Source organism: Populus nigra, chromosome 7 (genome assembly GCF_951802175.1).
Source record: "Populus nigra chromosome 7, ddPopNigr1.1, whole genome shotgun sequence".
Lineage (NCBI taxonomy): Eukaryota > Viridiplantae > Streptophyta > Magnoliopsida > Malpighiales > Salicaceae > Populus > Populus nigra.
In genome coordinates, this window is record NC_084858.1 from 2,511,159 (window position 1) to 2,529,600 (window position 18,442).

The window sequence follows — 18,442 nt, forward strand, 5'->3', positions numbered from 1 at the left end:
TTTGATGGATCATGACACGTTACTAGACGATGCACCTAATTTTCAAATATAAATTAATCAATTATTGATTTGATAATAAATTAAATTGTTTAATTCTATTTAATTAGAATTAGAATTTATATTCGAGCTATCATATTAGGAACCTAATGGGTCACACACATTAAGAAACATTAGTCAGAAATTAAACTAGGATGATTTAATTAAGTATGACTTGATTAAAATATATTTTAGAAATTAATTAATACATGTATTATATTTCTAGACCTAGAAAAATCAAGGACTTGATTGAGTTAATTTGTAAAATTATCCTGAATTAGTACGTGGATATTATTCAAGGGACAAATTGATATTTTTGCTAATTTATATGGTTTTTCAGATTTTCCTATAAATAATAAGTCATGCCTCTTATTTTTTTGGGGTTTCATGTTAGACAGAAAAACTATGTAAGTCACATGATATAGAGCTAACACTCTAATCATAGCAACCACTCTCTTCTAAATAAAGATTTAAGAGATTTCTTACTGGTGGTTTGTGTGGATTATTGTTGGAGGCCAGACAAATTGGACGGCTTGTGGTTTGCAACAACTTAAACCTTTAAAGAATTATTTAAAGTCAAAGAAGATCATATCTTTAGGTTCTAGATCCGTCTCATATAATATTAGAGAATCCTGAATAATTTTATTTTATTATTTTCCATGCATGCATGCTATTCAGAAATCTCAACATCATTAACCTCTTAAACGCGCAATGGCAGACTGTAACATGTTGTCACATTTATGATATTGAGAGGAACATTCAAAATGAAAAATCAAGTCACAAAATGATGTATCACCAAAAATATGTGAGGCGGAGGGCCAAGTCCTCGAATGCAGAAGACGAAAAAGATCTAGACCTATACGATGTCTTGGTCTTCCTTAATTTTGTTTATATAAATTATATGTACTGGAAGAGAAAAGTAAAGAGAGATTGAGGGGGAACATTAATTAAATTAGAAAAATCAAGTCACAACCAAAAATATGTAACGGAGAAGACGAAAAAGACCTAGACCTATACGATGTCTTGGTCTTCCTTAATTTTGTTTACATACATTATACGTACACATAATTAAACTAGGGTTGTCCATGTATATATATATATATATATATATATATAGGCAGGAATACATTTCCTAGCCATTTAATTTGGATCCGAGAAGGTAAAAATAATGGATGAGCTGCACAAGATTGCAAGGGCGTATTACACCACTGCCAATGAAGAGAGCAAATCGCAAGGTAAAAGATTTTTCAATAGCATAGATCATGACGGGAATAGACGAATAACCATTCAAGAGTACCTGCCATACATGAAGCGGAACGGTCACACAAAAATGGCGAATCGTCCCTTTTTCGACTATCTAAACGAAAGTAGAACTGGCAAACTAGAGTTTATGGAAGTGATGACTCTCTTCTACATAATTAAGAGTGGAAGAAAATTTTGTGATGGATGCGATGGGCTTCTAAAGGGAACGTTTTTCTCATGCACCGACTGCTTTGATCTTGATGATGAGTCCTTCAATCTTTGCAGTGAATGTTTTACTGAAAGCAGTTATGTCCACGACCACAGACATTTTTTGGATAACTATATTATTCTTGAAAACATGAAGATGACACTTGCAGAAAAGGAGCAGGAGATCAGGAAGATGAAAGCTGCAATGGCGAATTATCAGGTATCCTAGCTAAGCTATATATTTTTCTGTTATTTCACTTATCATGTCACAACTATATATATTGTACATAAACAAATAAATCAATCACACTGGTGTCAAATTCCTTTCAATAATAATAATAATTTTCCTAGATACTTGTTAACCCAACTCGATTTTGATTTTATATTTCAGGTCCAAAATGCGGTTGCTAGCGATGCAATTGTCTTGTATAATCAAAGTCGATCAAGTGTGAGTTGATTGGTTCTTATATATCATTTAGTAATTATTGTCCAGTCAAATCTGCTATTATCCAATAAGAATATATCATCAAACGAAACCCTCTACATAAAATATATTAGTATATATATACGATCGGGTAGCTAAGTAATTATATGTACATATACAGCACTATTTATTTTATATATATATATATATATATATATATATATATATATATAAAATAGCAATCATCTCAAGATTCTCTTCATCAAGGTGATATTTTTTTACGTCCATGTCTCTCTAATTAAGTTGAGCTATCAAGAAGCTTGAAACCCCATTATGATTATTTCTTCTTCTTTTTTAATTTTTCTACGGGGGTAAGACCCATGACTTGTTGATACTAATAACTTGTTGGTCCTGCTTCTCTCTTTCTTTTACTAGGTCTTCGCGACTGTGTTTCAGGCATTTGCTACGGCGGCGGCAACGTGTTCTACCTGTACTATCATGTGAAAGATTTGGTGCATGGTCCTGACTTTCGAAACCCATGCAAGCATAATAATCTGGGAATATATAAACCAGAGAGTATGCATGTATCCGGTTACGAAGTTTCTATCCTTTATGAATCTGTCATGTATTTGGATTTTGAATAACGAGGCTATGTATTTAGCCATGTTTGGATTTTGAATTGTTATTAATACCATGGTTATTGTATTTTTATGCCATGTATTTGGATTTTGAATAACGAGGCTATGTATTTAGCCATGTTTGGATTTTGAATTGTTATTAATACCATGGTTATTGTATTTTTATGTTTGTGGGTTTTTTTCCTTGCCTTTATTCCTCAGTTATCACGCATGGCATGATCATCAAACCTGGATATTGATATAGAGATTTTATATATCTCCCTTCCTTGTGTTTAGCCAACACTACAGGAAAAAAAATCAACAAGAAATATTGATGGAAAAATTCTCATATGTAGATTACAGTGAGTTTTACCAACGAAACAATTCCTCTTAATATATGTCCATAAACACCGACAAAAAATCTTTATTAGTGTACACTGGAGGAATTAAAGTGGAAAACGAATGATTAAAAAAAAAAGAGATATAATGAAGTGTCATTTTTACAGACAAAAATACCGATAAAATAAACCTGTTGGTAATATTCATCCATGAATCTATCAATAATATTTAATTTATGATATGTTGAGCGACCCCCCCTCTCCTCCTCCCCCATTCGTTCTTCTTCCTCCATTTTCTTTGCAAAAAACAGCAACCCCCCTCCTAAAATGCATGCCAAAACACATATATTTTTTGTTTTTCTATGAAAATATTAAACGATATGATTCTTTTTGTTATATTTTTTAGAGATTTAACCATATGCAACATAAAAAAAAAACACTTATTTGTAGTTTTCTAGAAAAACAAAATGACCCTGAGAGGTTTAAAAGGAATTTTTCTAAAAAAAACACACCCTAAAATAAAAATAAAAAATAAAAAAGCAAACCAAAACAAAAGCAAAAGTTGATTTATTTTAAATTATTACTAAAAGTTCAGTCAAACCACTAATGACTTTTATAATATTTGATGGATCATGACACGTTACTAGGCGATGCACCTAATTTTCAAATATAAATTAATCAATTATTGATTTGATAATAAATTAAATTGTTTAATTCTATTTAATTAGAATTAGAATTTATATTCGAGCTATCATATTAGGAACCTAATGGGTCACACACATTAAGAAACATTAGTCAGAAATTAAACTAGGATGATTTAATTAAGTATGACTTGATTAAAATATATTTTAGAAATTAATTAATACATATATTATATTTCTAGACCTAGAAAAATCAAGGACTTGATTGAGTTAATTTGTAAAATTATCCTGAATTAGTACGTGGATATTATTCAAGGGACAAATTGATATTTTTGCTAATTTATATGGTTTTTCAGATTTTCCTATAAATAATAAGTCATGCCTCTTATTTTTTGGGGGTTTCATGTTAGACAGAAAAACTATGTAAGTCACATGATATAGAGCTAACACTCTAATCATAGCAACCACTCTCTTCTAAATAAAGATTTAAGAGATTTCTTACTGGTGATTTGTATGGATTATTGTTGGAGGCCAGACAAATTGGACGGCTTGTGATTTGCAACAACTTAAACCTTTAAAAAATTATTTAAAGTCAAAGAAGATCATATCTTTAGGTTCTAGATCCGCCTGCCTTTGCCGACCAAGACTCCCCTGCTCAACAATTCCCCCTCTCCAAAGCATCGCCCGACCCTTAACCAAAGCCAACCGGCCAGCTCCCTTTTTTTGGTTGAGTTCCCCACCTCACCGTCTCTGCTCTCTCTTTGGCCAAAACACAGACCAGACCCAAGGCCACACCCGCACCCCCTTCTCCAGCCACCAACCCGCTCTCCTCTTGAGGCCAAAGCAGAGTCGCCGTCCCTGCATGTTTTAAACGAGCCCCGCCCCTCATTTCCTTTTTTGGACCCAAACCAGGAAGAGAGAGAGCACCCATTTTCTCCCTCTCACACACCAGCCGGCCACCACGCTCTCCTTCCATCTCAGCCCCTTTAACCTCCAGCAGCAGCGGCTCCTTCCCCATCGGCAACGTCCGCTTCCCCTTCGGTCTCCTCCCCTAGCGGCGGCCGAACAGCCTCCAGCGGCAGCAACAACCAAGCAGCGCCACAGACGCCTCCGCCCTCAACCACCGCCGAACAGCCTCCAGCGGCAGCAACAGCCCAGCAGCGCCCACAAACCGGCAGCCTCTAGGTCCTACCGCCGACAACCCGAAACAAAGAAGAGCGGGGAAACAAGAAAGACCTGAAAGAAGCAGATCTAAAGAGGGAAAAAAAACAGATCCGTGAAAAAGTAAAGAAAATTAAAAACAACTGCTTGAGTTTTTGCTTTTTGCAGGTGACGGTGGGTGTCACCGCCGGCAGGGAAGCGAAGAGGGAAGGAGGCTGTTACAGACCCCCTGTTTCTCGTTTGAGGGAAGGAGGCTGTTACAGACCCCCTGTTTCTCGTTTGTTTTCGCCACGCGCCGCCACTGTTGAAATGCCCAGAAATCTTCCAGGCACTGTTCCTGCAGTTGCAGAGGGCCGTCCCTGCAATTCTTCAATTCTTGTAGATTTTTTGGGGTTTATTTTGTAATTTTTAAATTGTATTTGATTTTTTGAATTTTTGTTATTTTTTAACATGTAAAAGATGGTGTATGAAAAAATCACAATAAAAAGAGATGTGTATTAGTATGTATTTGTATTTTTAAATAAAAAATTAATTGTTTAATTTGAATATGGTTAGATATTTAAGGATAAATAAAATCATGTTATATTTTCCATGAAAATATAAGAAGATGTTTGTACATATATTTGAGGATTTAATAATTGATTTATTAAAATTTTAGAATTTGATTAATATTTTAAATTTTCAAATCACATCAAACTTTAATGTAGCTTACCTCATGTAGGGTGTGCTAGGGGTGCTAATATTTTTTCTAGCCACAATCAGTCCTATATCCCTGAATCTCTGACCAGGACTAGTAAATCCGGGTTGACTAGTAAATCCGGGTTTACTAGTAACCCTCAATCAAATAGTAGGTGGCGACTCCAAAGATCTTAAATCAAGCAAAGAAACGAAAAATCATCAAATTGTTGCGCGGGGGGACGTGCGACAGAATGACGACTCCACTGTAGAGAGGTATTGTTTTTAACATTATCGGACTAAGCTTTGTGTTTTAATGTGTTCAAGTTTTTTTGTGGTTTGTTTTAAAATTAAAGAAGATCATATTTTTAAGAAATAAATTTCTAAATAATTCTAGATCCGTCTAACATAATACTAGAGAATCCTGAATAATTTTATTTTATTATTTTCCCTGCATACATAGCATGCATGCATGATATTCAGAAATCTCAACATCATTAACCTCTTAAATACGCAATGGCAGATTGTAACATGTTGTCACATGCATGATATTGAGGGGAACATTATATTATAAAAATCAAGTCACAAAATGATGTATCATAAAAAATATGTAAGAAAAGACCTAGACCTATACGATGTCTTGGTCTTCCATGATTTTGTTTATATACATTATATGTACTGGAAGAGAAAAGTAAAGAGAGATTGAGGGGAACATTATATTATAAAAATCAAGTCACAACTAAAAATATGTAACGGAGAAGACGACAAAGACCTAGACCTATGCGATGTCTTGGTCTTCCTTAATTTTGTTTACATACATTATATGTACACATAATTAAACTAGGGTTGTCTATACGTGTATATTTACATATAGGCAGGAACACATTTCCTAGCCATTTAATTTGGATCCGATAAGGTAAAAATAATGGATGATCTGCACAAGATTGCAAAGGCGTATTACACCACTGCCAATGAAGAGAGCAGATTGCAAGGTGAAAGATTTTTCAAAACGATGGATCATGACGGGAGTAGACGAATAAGCATTCAAGAGTACCTGGCATACATGAAGCGGGAACGTCACACAAAAATGGCGAACCGTCCCTTTTTCGACTATCTAAACAAAAGCAGAACTGGCGAACTAGATTTCATGGAAGTGATGACTCTCTTCTACATAATTAAGAGTGGAAGAAAAATCTGTGATGGATGCGGTGGGCTTCTAAAGGGAACGTTTTTCTCATGCACCGACTGCTTTGCTAATGATGATGAGTCCTTCAATCTTTGCAGTAAATGTTTTACTGGGGGAAAATATGTCCACCCCCACAAACATTTTTTGGATAACTATATTATTCTTGAAAACATGAAGGTGAAGCTTGAAGAAAAGGAGAAGAAGATCAAGCAGATGAAAGCTGCAAAGGCGAAGATGGAAGCTGCACTGGCGAAACATCAGGTATCCTAGCTAAGCTATATTTTTTTTTTCTGTTATTTCACTTGTATATATTTTTTTTCTGTTATTTCACTTGTCATGTCACAACTATATATATTGTACATAAACAAATAAATCAAACCCAGCTCAATTTTGGTTTTATATTTCAGGTGGATCCTAGCGAGCAGAAGGGTGCTAGCAACGCAATTGTCTTGTATAATCAAAGGCGACGTCCAAGTGTGAGTTGATTGCTTCTTATATATCATTTAGTAATTATTGTCCAGTCAAATCTGCTATTATCCAGCAAGAATATATCATCAAACGAAACCCTCTACATAAAATATATTAGTATATACGATCGGGTAGCTAATTAATTATATGTACATATATAGCACTATTTATTATTATTATTATTATTATTATTATTATTATTATTATTATTATATATAATAGCAATCATCTCAAGATTCTCTTCATCAAGGTCATATTTTTTTACGTCCACGTCTCTCTAATTAAGTTGAGCTATCACGAAGCTTGAAACCCCATTATGATTATTTCTTCTTCTTTTTTAATTTTTCTACGGGGGTAAGACCCATGACTTGTTGATACTAATAACTTGTTGGTCTTGCTTCTCTCTTTCTTTTACTAGGACCTCGCGACTGTGTTACAGGCAGTTGTTGCAGCGGCAATAGCGGTATCTAACTGTACCATCATGTGAAAGATTTGGTGCATGGTCCTGACTTTCGAAACCCATGCAAGCATATTATTTTAGCCCAATAATCTGGGAATATATATATATATATATATATAGAGAGAGAGAGAGAGAGAGAGAGAGAGAGAGAGAGAGTATGCATGTATCCGGTTACGAAGTTTCTATCCTTTATGAATCTGTCATGTATTTGGATTTTGAATAACGAGGCTACGTATTTAGCCATGTTTGGATTTTGAATTGTTATTAATGTTAAAGTAATTCAGATCAAATATAAGAGGCTAGAATTTTTAATAATCTGTTTATTATGAGTACTTAAATTAACTTAAATACAAATAAATTATATATCGGTTAAACTGAAAATAATATTCTACCCTTAATAAATAAGACTAGATAAATATTATTTAAAATCTCCTCTCAAACTCACGATGCGGCAGCTACAAGCATCGAGAGTTTGTCAACTAGAAAACGAAAACGAAAGATGGAATGCGTCTTGGTAAAGAAATTTGCAATCTGCAAGGAAGAAAGAACAAAACACAAAGTAATGGTGTCATGCTTGAGATGATGACGAGTAAGATAACAATTGATCTCAATATGCTTAGTTCGATCATGAAAAATCGAGTTGTGAGCAATCCTCTGCAACCGCTCTGCCATTAAAGGCAGAGACGTTTTGTCTGTTGGCAGCCAACACGTACGTTTCTTCATTAAAGACGTCGGTTACAGAGCATTTAGGAGGCCGGCCGTTACCACCACCGAGGCCGCCGCTGGCTTTATAAAAGCTGGGCAAAGGCGACCTCGCGCGAAAGGGAGAAAAAAAAAGGGCAGAACCGTGGGGAGAAACAGGGCGTAAGGAGCAAATAAAAGAGAGCAAATAACAGAGAAAAAAGCAGAGCATAAATCCAGAGCAACAAAAAAATAATACACAGAGAGAAGGAGAGAACAAGAGAGCAGCACACACAGAGACGAGAATTATCCTTGAAATTGTCTTCGTCCCTGCAGACAAAGGAAAGACCCAGAAATCAGTCAAAATAAATCTAGCCAGCGTCTTCATCATCTTCTTAGTTCCTTCATCATTTCAAAAGCTGCTGGAAAACGAAAGCAATCGGAGGACACGAAAAAACCAGGGGAATTGGACTGAAAAGGAATCACAGACCCAAGGTGGAAAAACTAAAAAACGGGGAAAACAGAGAGAGAGGAAGAACTGAAAAAATCGAGAAACAGGCCAAGAACCACAGAAAAATGGAGGACGAACAGTGACCAGAAAAGGAAGAACCACCCGAGAGAACCGGCATCGTCATCTTCTTAATTCCTTCATCCCAAGAACTGAGAAAACAGAGGAACACAAAGAAAAAGTAGAAAAGACGGTGCGGACAGAAGCAAAAGAATAGAGAAAGAAAAGAGGAATAGCACCGACCGCCCTCAACTTCGTCTTCATCTTCAGGAGCAGCAGACCACTGGTAAGTCTTCCCTTCTCTCCTTTGCATTTTAATTCACTGCTACAGTAGCAGTGAATTATAATTCACTTGCTACTGTAGTAAGTGAATTGTAATTCATTGGGCAGGCGTGCGTTACGCACGCCTGCCATCCAGCCGGGTCACTGGTTTGGACCAGTGACCCGATCTCTTTTTTAGTTTTGAGACCGGGCCGGCTGGGTCCAGCCCAGCCCAGCCCCAAAAAAAATAGAAAAATAAAAAATAATAGAAAAATAAAAAGTAGAAAAGTAGAAAAAATAGAAAAATAAAATATATGTATGCATGAATAAAAATAACATAAATTTATTGGTTTATTCACTGACGCCAGAGTCAGGAATAAAAATACCGGTTTAAATTTATATTATTTTTATTCATTATATTTTATTTTATTTAGCTAGAAAAATAAAAAAATATGTGCATGTGTAAAAATAAATTTATTTTATTTGTTTATTCACTGACGCCAGAGTCAGGAATAAAAATATTAATCCAAATTTATTTTATAGCTACGTAATATTTACCAACACCAGAGTTGGAATTATTCATAGTTGAATATTCATTGGCGCCAGAGTCAGGAATATTACAAGTAAACTATAAGAGCATAAACCAATAAATATTTAGCAATTTAAGACAAAATTAGCAATGCAATCTGCCTCAGGCAAAACGTTTAAGAGGTGATAATATCTTCTTTTTTACGTAACCAATCTCGTACCATAGAATCTCTGTTGACCAGTTAGGGTTCCTAGTGACCATAATACTAGGTGGCGACTCCTTAAATAAGATATTTTTTCTAAAAAAACAAGATCCCAGAAATCTGTTCATTTTTCATATTCGAGATTATTTTGTGGGTCGCCGTGATGTCGGGTGCGACACATCTTTTAAAAAAAAGTTTATAGAGAAATACTTGTGTTGATTTGCGTATAGAGAACCTTATGTTCCTTATAAAACCATGTTAGAAAGGATTGTTGGCTCAACATCTACTTCTAGCAACATACATAAAGTTATAGATGATAATAGTAATTGTTATAGGGGTATGATGGTGAATGCAATGATAATAAATCATGGTTATTCAAGTGAAGGTTTGCGTGTAGATAAAGAACTAAATGTAGATGTATCTAGTTTTTTTGAACTTTTAAAAGATTCTGATGAACTATTATGAAATGAGTACAAATTACAGTAAATTATCGGTCATTATAAGAGCGTTTATTATCTAATCAAAATATAGATAGAGTGAGGTCGGTTATGATAACATCATCAAATGAGTGAAAAATATTTTATCATAAGAGAATAAGTTGAAAGAGAAATTTAATGCCCGAAAAATCCAAGATGAACCCCTGGCATAGAATATTATCATGATAGGATCATGGATGGAAGTGTTGTTGGTGTTGGCCATTTGGATCACGCGAAAGCTTTATAATGGATCATTTGAAAAGCTTTAGCTTATATTAGCTCTGATGCCATGCCATGTAACAACTTAAACAACAGGGGGATGAAGACAGGAGATATCTTTGAATTGTCTTCCACACTTAGCCGTGTAGTTTTCTATTGTATCTATAACTGTACAATTAAACTGTAAATAAGGGAAAAAAAACTTGAGGAAAACAAGGAAACTATCAAGTAACGAGCTGGATTACTTTGAACTAGTAACAAAATGGATGGACTGAATAAATGGTGCCCATTCTACTGGGTTTTCTGTTGAAGTTGCTGACCAAGTTTCTGGAGTTGCTACTGAAGATTCCGATGAAGTTTCTGATATTCTAACACCTTGTACTTGAAGTTTATCTGGAGTCTTATTCTCTCAAGGCTTCTCTTCTGTGGTTACCAAGGGATTTCAATTCCTGGCCTCGAGATAGCAGCAGAGGACACCGAGTTTCTAGTTCCAGATTGAAGAAGTGGCTGACTTTAGCAAGTTTGTTTTGTCTTCTCCCTAGTTTTAAAACCCTGTCTTGTGTTTGGCTCGCAATAAGGCTTAAGTGACCTGTACAGGTCACGAGAGTTAATTTATTATTATTTTTTAAAATTAAAGTGATATTATTTTGACTAATTTTTTTCTTAAAAAAGATTTAATAACTTTTTAATCGAGTTTTATTATGATTATGTGAGTGAATCCAAGTTTTTTATGGGGGTAAACTGGGTTAATTTTTTACCCATTTTTCTCCTGATTAGCTGGTCCTAGGTTGACCTACCCAATACAAGTTTTATAGCTGGGTTTTTTTTTTTTCAAATATATGTCTAAAACAGTTTTGATTTTTTCAAATATGAACGTGTATGGAACAATTTTTTTTTATTTGAATATAAGTGTTCGAACTAATTTGTACGTATCTCGATTAATCTCACGAGCCCTGAAGTTAATGACCATATAAATCTCCAGTGGCTCTGAGGTTTGTGAAACTCAAATTAGTGATTTTTAGAAAGCAAACTCAGGATCTGACCAGTTAAACTACACCCCTCAGGGTTTCTTCAATTAACATTTCATGGAGAGTGGTAAAAAAGTATTTTCCAATACCAACACGGTTTGGTCAAATTTTTAAAAATATAAAAATAATATACTTTCATGTGACTATTAATAGAAATCACGATTTTATTAATGAATCTCTACAGGAAATAGCAGTTGTATTAAATAATCGCTGATGATAAAAGCTGTTAATAGGATTCAACGTATTTATCGGTTGATAGGAAACACAGAGAATTAAAGAAGGGATCCTTCCATTTCTTCTTCAGTTATAATTTATAATTCTCCCATTTTAGAAAGCTTGGCTGCTACACTTCCATTTTACTTGGTGATTATTTTTAAAAATATTTTTATTTAAAAATATATTAAAATATTTTTTAATATTAACACATCAAAATAATTAAAAAAATATTAAAAACAAATTCAATTTTTTTTAGTAAAAGCACAATCAATCATATTTCCAAACACTATCGATGTATTTGTTCTTACTGTTAGATTACGCTTTTCAAGATTTTTGATTTTTTTAGCTTCAAGTTAATTTTTTTTTTGTTATTGGATTGTTTTGATATGCTAATATAAAAAATTATTTTAATATATTTTAAAAATTATTTTTACCACGGTTTCAAGAGTTATTTATTTTTATGGATAAAATCACGCTTCGTGATTTATTTAAATTTTTTTTACTTGAATATTTTTTAATATGTTTAAATCATATAATATAATAATATCAAAAATAATTTTTTTAAAATAAAAAATTTTTTTAAAAATAATCTACCCGACACACATTCTTAAAGAGGGAGACACTCTTTTTGTATGTTTGGCTTCTTGTTAACCTTTTCTTTTTGAAAAAGTTTGTTTGGTATTGGAAAAAAAAAATATTTATATTGTGAGCAGTATTTTTTTAAAAATAATTTTTTATAAGTATTTTTTTATTTTTAATATCAATATATTAAAGTTATCTAAAAATATTAATTTAATATTTTTTTCAAGTAAAAAATAATTAAACATGTTATAACATAAAAATAAAAACTCACAATTTTTTTTTAAAAAATAAATAAATTTACATCATTCAAACAAAACTATAATATAGATTAATTAATTATATTTTTTCAAACCTATAATTAAAGTAAAATACAAATCACACTTCACCCAACCGCAAACCAACAGACAGAGGCTTCAACTTTCAACTAGTCTCAAAAGTAAAGTGTGCCCACACGTTGCAGCTGTCTCCAGCCCATTTCCCTCCTATTCTCTGTTTTTCCCCACCTCACCCCTCTTTATTTACCCCCCCACCTCCCCTCCTCTCATCACTACCACCAAACCCCTCCTCTTCCTCTTCCTCTTCCTCCACCACTACCACACCACTCAAAATGTCACAACGTCCTTATTCCCCCCTTTCATTTTGTTGTGCCCTTTTCATACCATTACTATCTATTCACCATGTCTATGCTTCAACTTCTTCAACTAGTTCCCCACAAGTTCAAACCTTGAACACAAAACCAGATATTATAAACCCAAAACTACCACCAAGAACCCTCTCATCCTCTAAGAAATTTGAGGGCTCATCAGATTTAGTCAACCTTCGTTACCATATGGGTCCAGTCCTCTCTTCAGCCCCTATAAACATCTACCTTATCTGGTATGGCCGTTGGGCTAATTCTCAAAAACTTCTCATCAAGGACTTCATTAACTCCATCTCCCCCTCAACTGTTGCCGCCAAGCCCTCCGTCTCTGACTGGTGGCGCACTGTGTCTTTGTACACAGATCAAACTGGGGCTAACGTCTCACGTTCAATACTCATAGCTGGCGAATATGCTGACAGTGCTTATTCACATGGGACTGGCTTAACAAGACTTACAATCCAACAAGTGATAGCTTCAGCAGTAAGATCTGCACCTTTCCCAGTAGATCACAAGAATGGGATCTACCTCATATTGACCTCACAAGATGTGACCATGCAAGACTTCTGTAGAGCAGTGTGTGGGTTCCATTACTTTACATTTCCATCAATGGTTGGCTACACATTGCCTTATGCTTGGGTTGGTAACTCAGGCAAACAATGCCCTGAAGTATGTGCTTACCCTTTTGCAGTCCCTGGTTATATGGGTGGAGGTGGACCAGGAGCCTTGAAGCCACCAAATGGGGATGTGGGTGTTGATGGAATGATTAGTGTTATAGGCCATGAACTTGCAGAGTTGTCTTCAAATCCCTTGGTGAATGCTTGGTATGCTGGGGAGGATCCAACAGCACCAACTGAGATAGGGGATTTGTGTGAAGGGTTGTATGGGACAGGTGGCGGTGGTGGGTATATAGGGCAGGTGATGAGGGATAGGAAAGGCAGGACCTTTAATTTGAATGGTAGAAGAGGGAGGAAGTTCTTGGTGCAATGGATCTGGAGCCCCGAGTTGAAGGCATGTGCCGGTCCTAATGCTTTGGACTGATAAGGTGGTGGCCTTTTCTAGGACCTTGAAAAGTGGGAAACAAAAAGAAAAAAAGAAAAGAAAAAGAGAAATAGACTATCGATTGTTAAAAAAGTCAGGTTCTATGCTCTTGAATTTGATTTTTCTTTCAATTTCTTCTAGTTCTTGGGGTTATCTTGGTGGTGGAAATTGCCTGTATACACGAGTGAAGAAGGTGGAGGTTGGGGAAGGAGGAGGGGAGATTTGTTTTCTTGTATTTCTTCAGTTTTTACTTATTTTTTTTCTTTTTATGATTAAAAATCATTGTAGTTGATCAGATGTACAAAAAAAGAAGAAGATGGTGATGCTAGATTTTGATGCTATTTTAAAAGTATATTTATATATTTAAACTTGCATTTGATTGTTATTTATTAGCTTAGATTTTCCCCGCAAGCGATGAATGTTGCCTGAGCACAGGCAAAAGGCCAACTGAATACTTTTCTTGAATGCTGAGATGGTTATGAAAAAAATATTTTTTTTGTGAATACTTTTCTCGATCTCGCTTGCCAAGAGGCTACTTTTCAACTTGCAACATATTTTACTAGTAGACCTCATAAATATCTGTTGGATTTGGATGCTATTTCTCTTCATCTGTCTGCTTTTGAACTTCAGGACCTGGTGTTTCAAGATTCATACATACGAGTGGACTTTGTTAATTCTGTGTTTGTTTAATGTATAGAAATGAAAAAACTGTTAATTCTGTGTTTGTTTAATGTATAGAAATGAAAAAACTCCATGTTTTAAGATTCAGACCTGGTGTTTAAAGCAATTTGACTACAGGATGATTACTTTGAACTTAAGAGGGAAGCTGCGGATAATTCCGTAACAGAATACGATTTTTCATGCTTTACAGTGTTGCTAGAGGTTAGAGATGACCCAGATGGGGTCAACATGTTCCATTTGAAACTGGAAAAAACAACTGCCTATACGAAATAGTGCAGAAAAATGATGATAATATGTTGGTGTACATGAATCCAAAAGAGATGGTATGAATCTTCACTTGTTAATTGTTATTTCTAAGTTAAGATACTTGAAGTGGAGTGTGATCTTGTTCTTGGGATTATGCTACTAAACATATATTATAATAATTTTAAGCAATCCAAAGCCAGATAAAGGGAAAAGGTTTGCCTCCAATAGCAAACCCCTCTCATACACGTGATACTCGTGGAAGTGATGGTGTTTGTTCTCTCTTTTCTCTTGCCTGATTTTCTGGCAAGGGTATGGGCAAGAATTTGAAAGTGAAATCATGGCTTGAATTTATGATCAAATAAAGGTCAAACATTTTCTTGTCCTTTAACTGGTATGTTAGAAGGAAGTGGAGATGATAGTTTAACTTAAGATTAATTATATATATATATATATATATAAATATTATCGTATAAATGTGTGCTTGTTTTTTAAATTGCACAGCAGATTTGGGAGTGAAAAGCATTATTATATCAGACAAACTTTAACGCAACGTGAGTGAGTGAGTGATGCACAGCTAATATTTGGGACCCATAAAAGTACACATCTACCGTGGTTGATTATTCTGATCACTTATGAGCCTTGCCCTGATTTTCCAGGTCCATGCCATGTTACTAGTGGTGGCCCGGCTCGGTAGAGGTTTTGATGCTTTGGTTGCTGTGTAGTCGGGCTTCTGCAAGAAGATTATGATATAAGATGCAAGTCAGCAGGTCTCCAAGGTTCAAGGTCTAACCCAGCAAGGCTCGAGAAACTGTCAAAAGAAACTGATGCCCTCATTTTCCAATCAGTAAAAAAACAAAACTTTGGAGGATGTGAAAGTAGGTGGATTAAAGAGATTCCTCATCTATCAAGTTGTTATTATCTTAAGAGGAGGGGTTTTGAATGGAAGTAAAAAACAAAGTGTTGTGGTCAATGTACACTTGTAGTATGGATATTGCCCCGTAAATCTTGGTTGATGGTGATATTTGCTGCTTCAGGATGAGATAAAACAAGAACAGGCGGGATTATGTGAAAGGTTAAATGGGAAAATGTCAAAAACATGTAGCGTCATCATATAGCTGATTCCATCTCATGGCTAGTGAGTGACCCACTATAGAGAGAGAGGTCCCTCTCCCACTCATAAAGTCCGTCCAAATCAATGAGTTGGAGAGCCACATGCAGTGTAATGAAGAGGCTGCCTTTGCATGAGAAAGAGACAATATGCCAGACGAGATTTAATTTGGGCACAGAATTTCACCAACTCGAAATAGAACTCCAAATAAAATTGTTACGTGACATTTGCTTGTTAACTAATATATATGTTGTGGGTTGCTGATCCAGAAAGAGACAATTATCTGGTTAATTAGCAGCGACATAAAGGAAATTGAATTTGGTTCTGTTTAATGGTATGGCAGTTCGATGGTTATGTGGCCAAAGGTAGTAGGCTGGCTTGCAATGCAGGAGAATGTCTTTTTCCATGCTTAAAAGACGAAACTGATTGGAACTTGAGAAATTGTTATTTAGAATGGTGATCTCTTCTTTGTTAACAGGATATGCACTGCAGCACAATGTGGCCCAAACTCATGAGATGATCAAAGGCATATGCTGTACCGACATTTCAAACTCTTTTATTCCATGGAACATGTTTTCAGCTTCTGATGATATTTATAGCGATCGCATCATAGATTCCTTAACACGGCTGCTGTGCATGAGCAAGGTCATGATCACCTGCTGTGACTTGTCAGATTTCTCTGCCTGCACTCTTGTCAAGTACAGTGCTAATGTCGGTAATTTGCTACCATGTTAACATCTAAAGGATTATGACAAATCATTATCATGTGAAGGTCAATGATCTCTGGCCCTTCCTTTGTTCTCAGCCTTGTTCTCTTCCAGTTGGCCCAAAATATTATTTTGTTCTTATGATCATCTCCCTCCCTGCTTCATTTGACCTTATATGAATTCTGAGATTAATATAAAGGTCAGGTGCACTGTTGTTTTATAAGCTGAAATAAATATACCCTGTTGGACCAGAAATTGTTATTATCTGAAATAATTAGTATCCATCAATACACAGAAATCATTAAGTTCTTAATTCTGATTTCATGGCAAGCATCGCAGTGAGGATTTAAACGTCATCTGCTTGTTCGAATTCTGTTTCCATATCTGGAGGAGGATTAGACTCCATGTTGTTGTGATGCGGCAAGGGATGCGTGAATTGGGCAAACCACACAGCTTCAACAGCCACTCACATTCCCAGGTGTTAGTCATCTACATCCCTGCAGTCCACTTGTGCTATTCACCAGCCTTTGAGGGCAGTTACATGTCAAACCTTGTCATGTATGGCCATGTGTTAGTCTGACAGAACTTCATGTGCCACTTATTGCCAACATAAGATTTTGATTGCAGCTATATTTATTAACTGTCTGTGTCTTGTAATTCAAGAATACAAATTACAGCATACCCTTTGAGAGAGAGGCAAAAGAAAGCAAGGAGGATAATGGCAGATACCAGAGGAGTACCGTGGGTTGCAATGATGGGTGTGGATGTCCTGTTCCTTGCGCTGGTGGCACATCCTGCGGGTCTCGATAGTTGCCATGATTTAATAAAAAAATTTTCTCTGTTTTGTTTTGTTTTGTTTTTAACATAACATTCTGCCTGATAATGCATACAAGTGTAGTTCAATGAAGGCCACAAGCGGAGAGGGAGCTGGACACAACAAATGCTCGTGTGGCGAGCACTGTGGCTGCAATCCATGCACATGCCCTAGGAGCGTGGTGACTACTGGGGTGGGCAAGGCCTACTGTAAGTGTGGTGCTGATTGTGCTTGTCCGACCTGCAGTTCTTGAGGGGAAGCTTTAGCCAGCTCAAGTAGAACGAAGGCAAGCTCCATCATCTCATCGATGATGAGTGGCATGAGCATCTAGTTAAATAAGGAACTACCTGGAACAGTGCTTAACTTTTAAGCAGTACTATGTTGTAGCTCCCATGTTATTATGCGCGTGTGCTTGAGGATGTTTGTGCAAATGCTTCTCTTTTGGTTTTGAGATTTCCTCGAATGAAAATCTTCATTTAGCAAGTGCTTAAAGGAGAGGCCATGATAGCTGAGATCTGCAAAAACATCCTGAGCGGAATCAGAAGGATCAACAAGAAGGGCACCCCAGATTTAAAGAAAAGCGAAAGGACTCTTAAAAGAGATTCTTAGCAGCAACCAAAAGGAAATGAGAAGAGAATTAATTGTAGAAATCAAAAACCAAAGAACATAGGCAGCTAAAATGCAGGAAAGTAGACGAGCACATGGAGGCTACACTAGACAGTAGAGATGGGATTTTCTATCTATATAGGGGGTTAATCATCCTTAACAATACAAAAATGGAAATGGATTCTATCACTGCAGCATCCTTAATGAGTTTCTTCATGAAATCCAGTAGAGAAATCCACATGTTGACATATTACGAGCACTAGCTAGGTTCTATCACTGCATCATCCTCGATGATTTTCTTTCTTCTATAGCCTCAAAACCGGGGCGGGGCCAAGTACTTATCTACAAACCAATCTGGTATGCTCCTGGAGATGAAGCTCAGCATTTTTACACCCCAGCAGCATCGAATTTACTGGATTAAATTGTTCGTTCTTAATTGTGAAAT

The 18,442-nt window shown here is 35.6% G+C and overlaps 3 protein-coding genes and 1 long non-coding RNA gene across 4 annotated transcripts; all 4 read left to right on the forward strand.

Moving 5' to 3' along the window:
* The first annotated feature begins 1,155 nt into the window (after positions 1-1,155).
* On the forward strand, positions 1,156-2,712 carry LOC133699173 (uncharacterized). The gene is made up of 3 exons (XM_062122330.1): positions 1,156-1,705; positions 1,877-1,933; positions 2,345-2,712. The coding sequence occupies exons 1-3, from the start codon at positions 1,205-1,207 to the stop codon at positions 2,411-2,413; spliced, it is 627 nt and encodes a 208-aa protein (XP_061978314.1). The 5' UTR covers positions 1,156-1,204; the 3' UTR covers positions 2,414-2,712.
* A 3,373-nt stretch (positions 2,713-6,085) lies between these two features.
* LOC133700198 (uncharacterized) lies at positions 6,086-7,770 on the forward strand. Its single transcript, XM_062123742.1, has 3 exons — positions 6,086-6,788; positions 6,935-7,003; positions 7,414-7,770. Exons 1-3 carry the CDS (start codon positions 6,267-6,269, stop codon positions 7,480-7,482), a joined length of 660 nt encoding a protein of 219 aa, XP_061979726.1. The 5' UTR covers positions 6,086-6,266; the 3' UTR covers positions 7,483-7,770.
* Positions 7,771-12,686: 4,916 nt separating this feature from the next.
* Positions 12,687-14,197, forward strand: LOC133699882 (protein EXORDIUM-like 5). Its single transcript, XM_062123386.1, has one exon. It carries the CDS (start codon positions 12,765-12,767, stop codon positions 13,833-13,835), a length of 1,071 nt encoding a protein of 356 aa, XP_061979370.1. The 5' UTR covers positions 12,687-12,764; the 3' UTR covers positions 13,836-14,197.
* Positions 14,198-15,432: 1,235 nt separating this feature from the next.
* Positions 15,433-17,426, forward strand: LOC133699200 (uncharacterized). The gene is made up of 2 exons (XR_009843247.1): positions 15,433-17,135; positions 17,241-17,426. It is a non-coding gene; the product is annotated as an uncharacterized LOC133699200 (long non-coding RNA).
* The last annotated feature ends 1,016 nt before the right edge of the window (positions 17,427-18,442 follow it).

Coding starts and splice junctions, on each gene's coding strand:
- LOC133699173 (XM_062122330.1), top strand. CDS start 1,205: ATGGATGAGCTGCACAAGATTGCAAGGGCGTATTACACCACTGCCAAT. Junction 1,706..1,876: donor CTGCAATGGCGAATTATCAG/GTATCCTAGCTA, acceptor TTTATATTTCAG/GTCCAAAATGCGGTTGCTAG. Junction 1,934..2,344: donor ATAATCAAAGTCGATCAAGT/GTGAGTTGATTG, acceptor TTCTTTTACTAG/GTCTTCGCGACTGTGTTTCA.
- LOC133700198 (XM_062123742.1), top strand. CDS start 6,267: ATGGATGATCTGCACAAGATTGCAAAGGCGTATTACACCACTGCCAAT. Junction 6,789..6,934: donor CTGCACTGGCGAAACATCAG/GTATCCTAGCTA, acceptor TTTATATTTCAG/GTGGATCCTAGCGAGCAGAA. Junction 7,004..7,413: donor ATCAAAGGCGACGTCCAAGT/GTGAGTTGATTG, acceptor TTCTTTTACTAG/GACCTCGCGACTGTGTTACA.
- LOC133699882 (XM_062123386.1), top strand. CDS start 12,765: ATGTCACAACGTCCTTATTCCCCCCTTTCATTTTGTTGTGCCCTTTTC.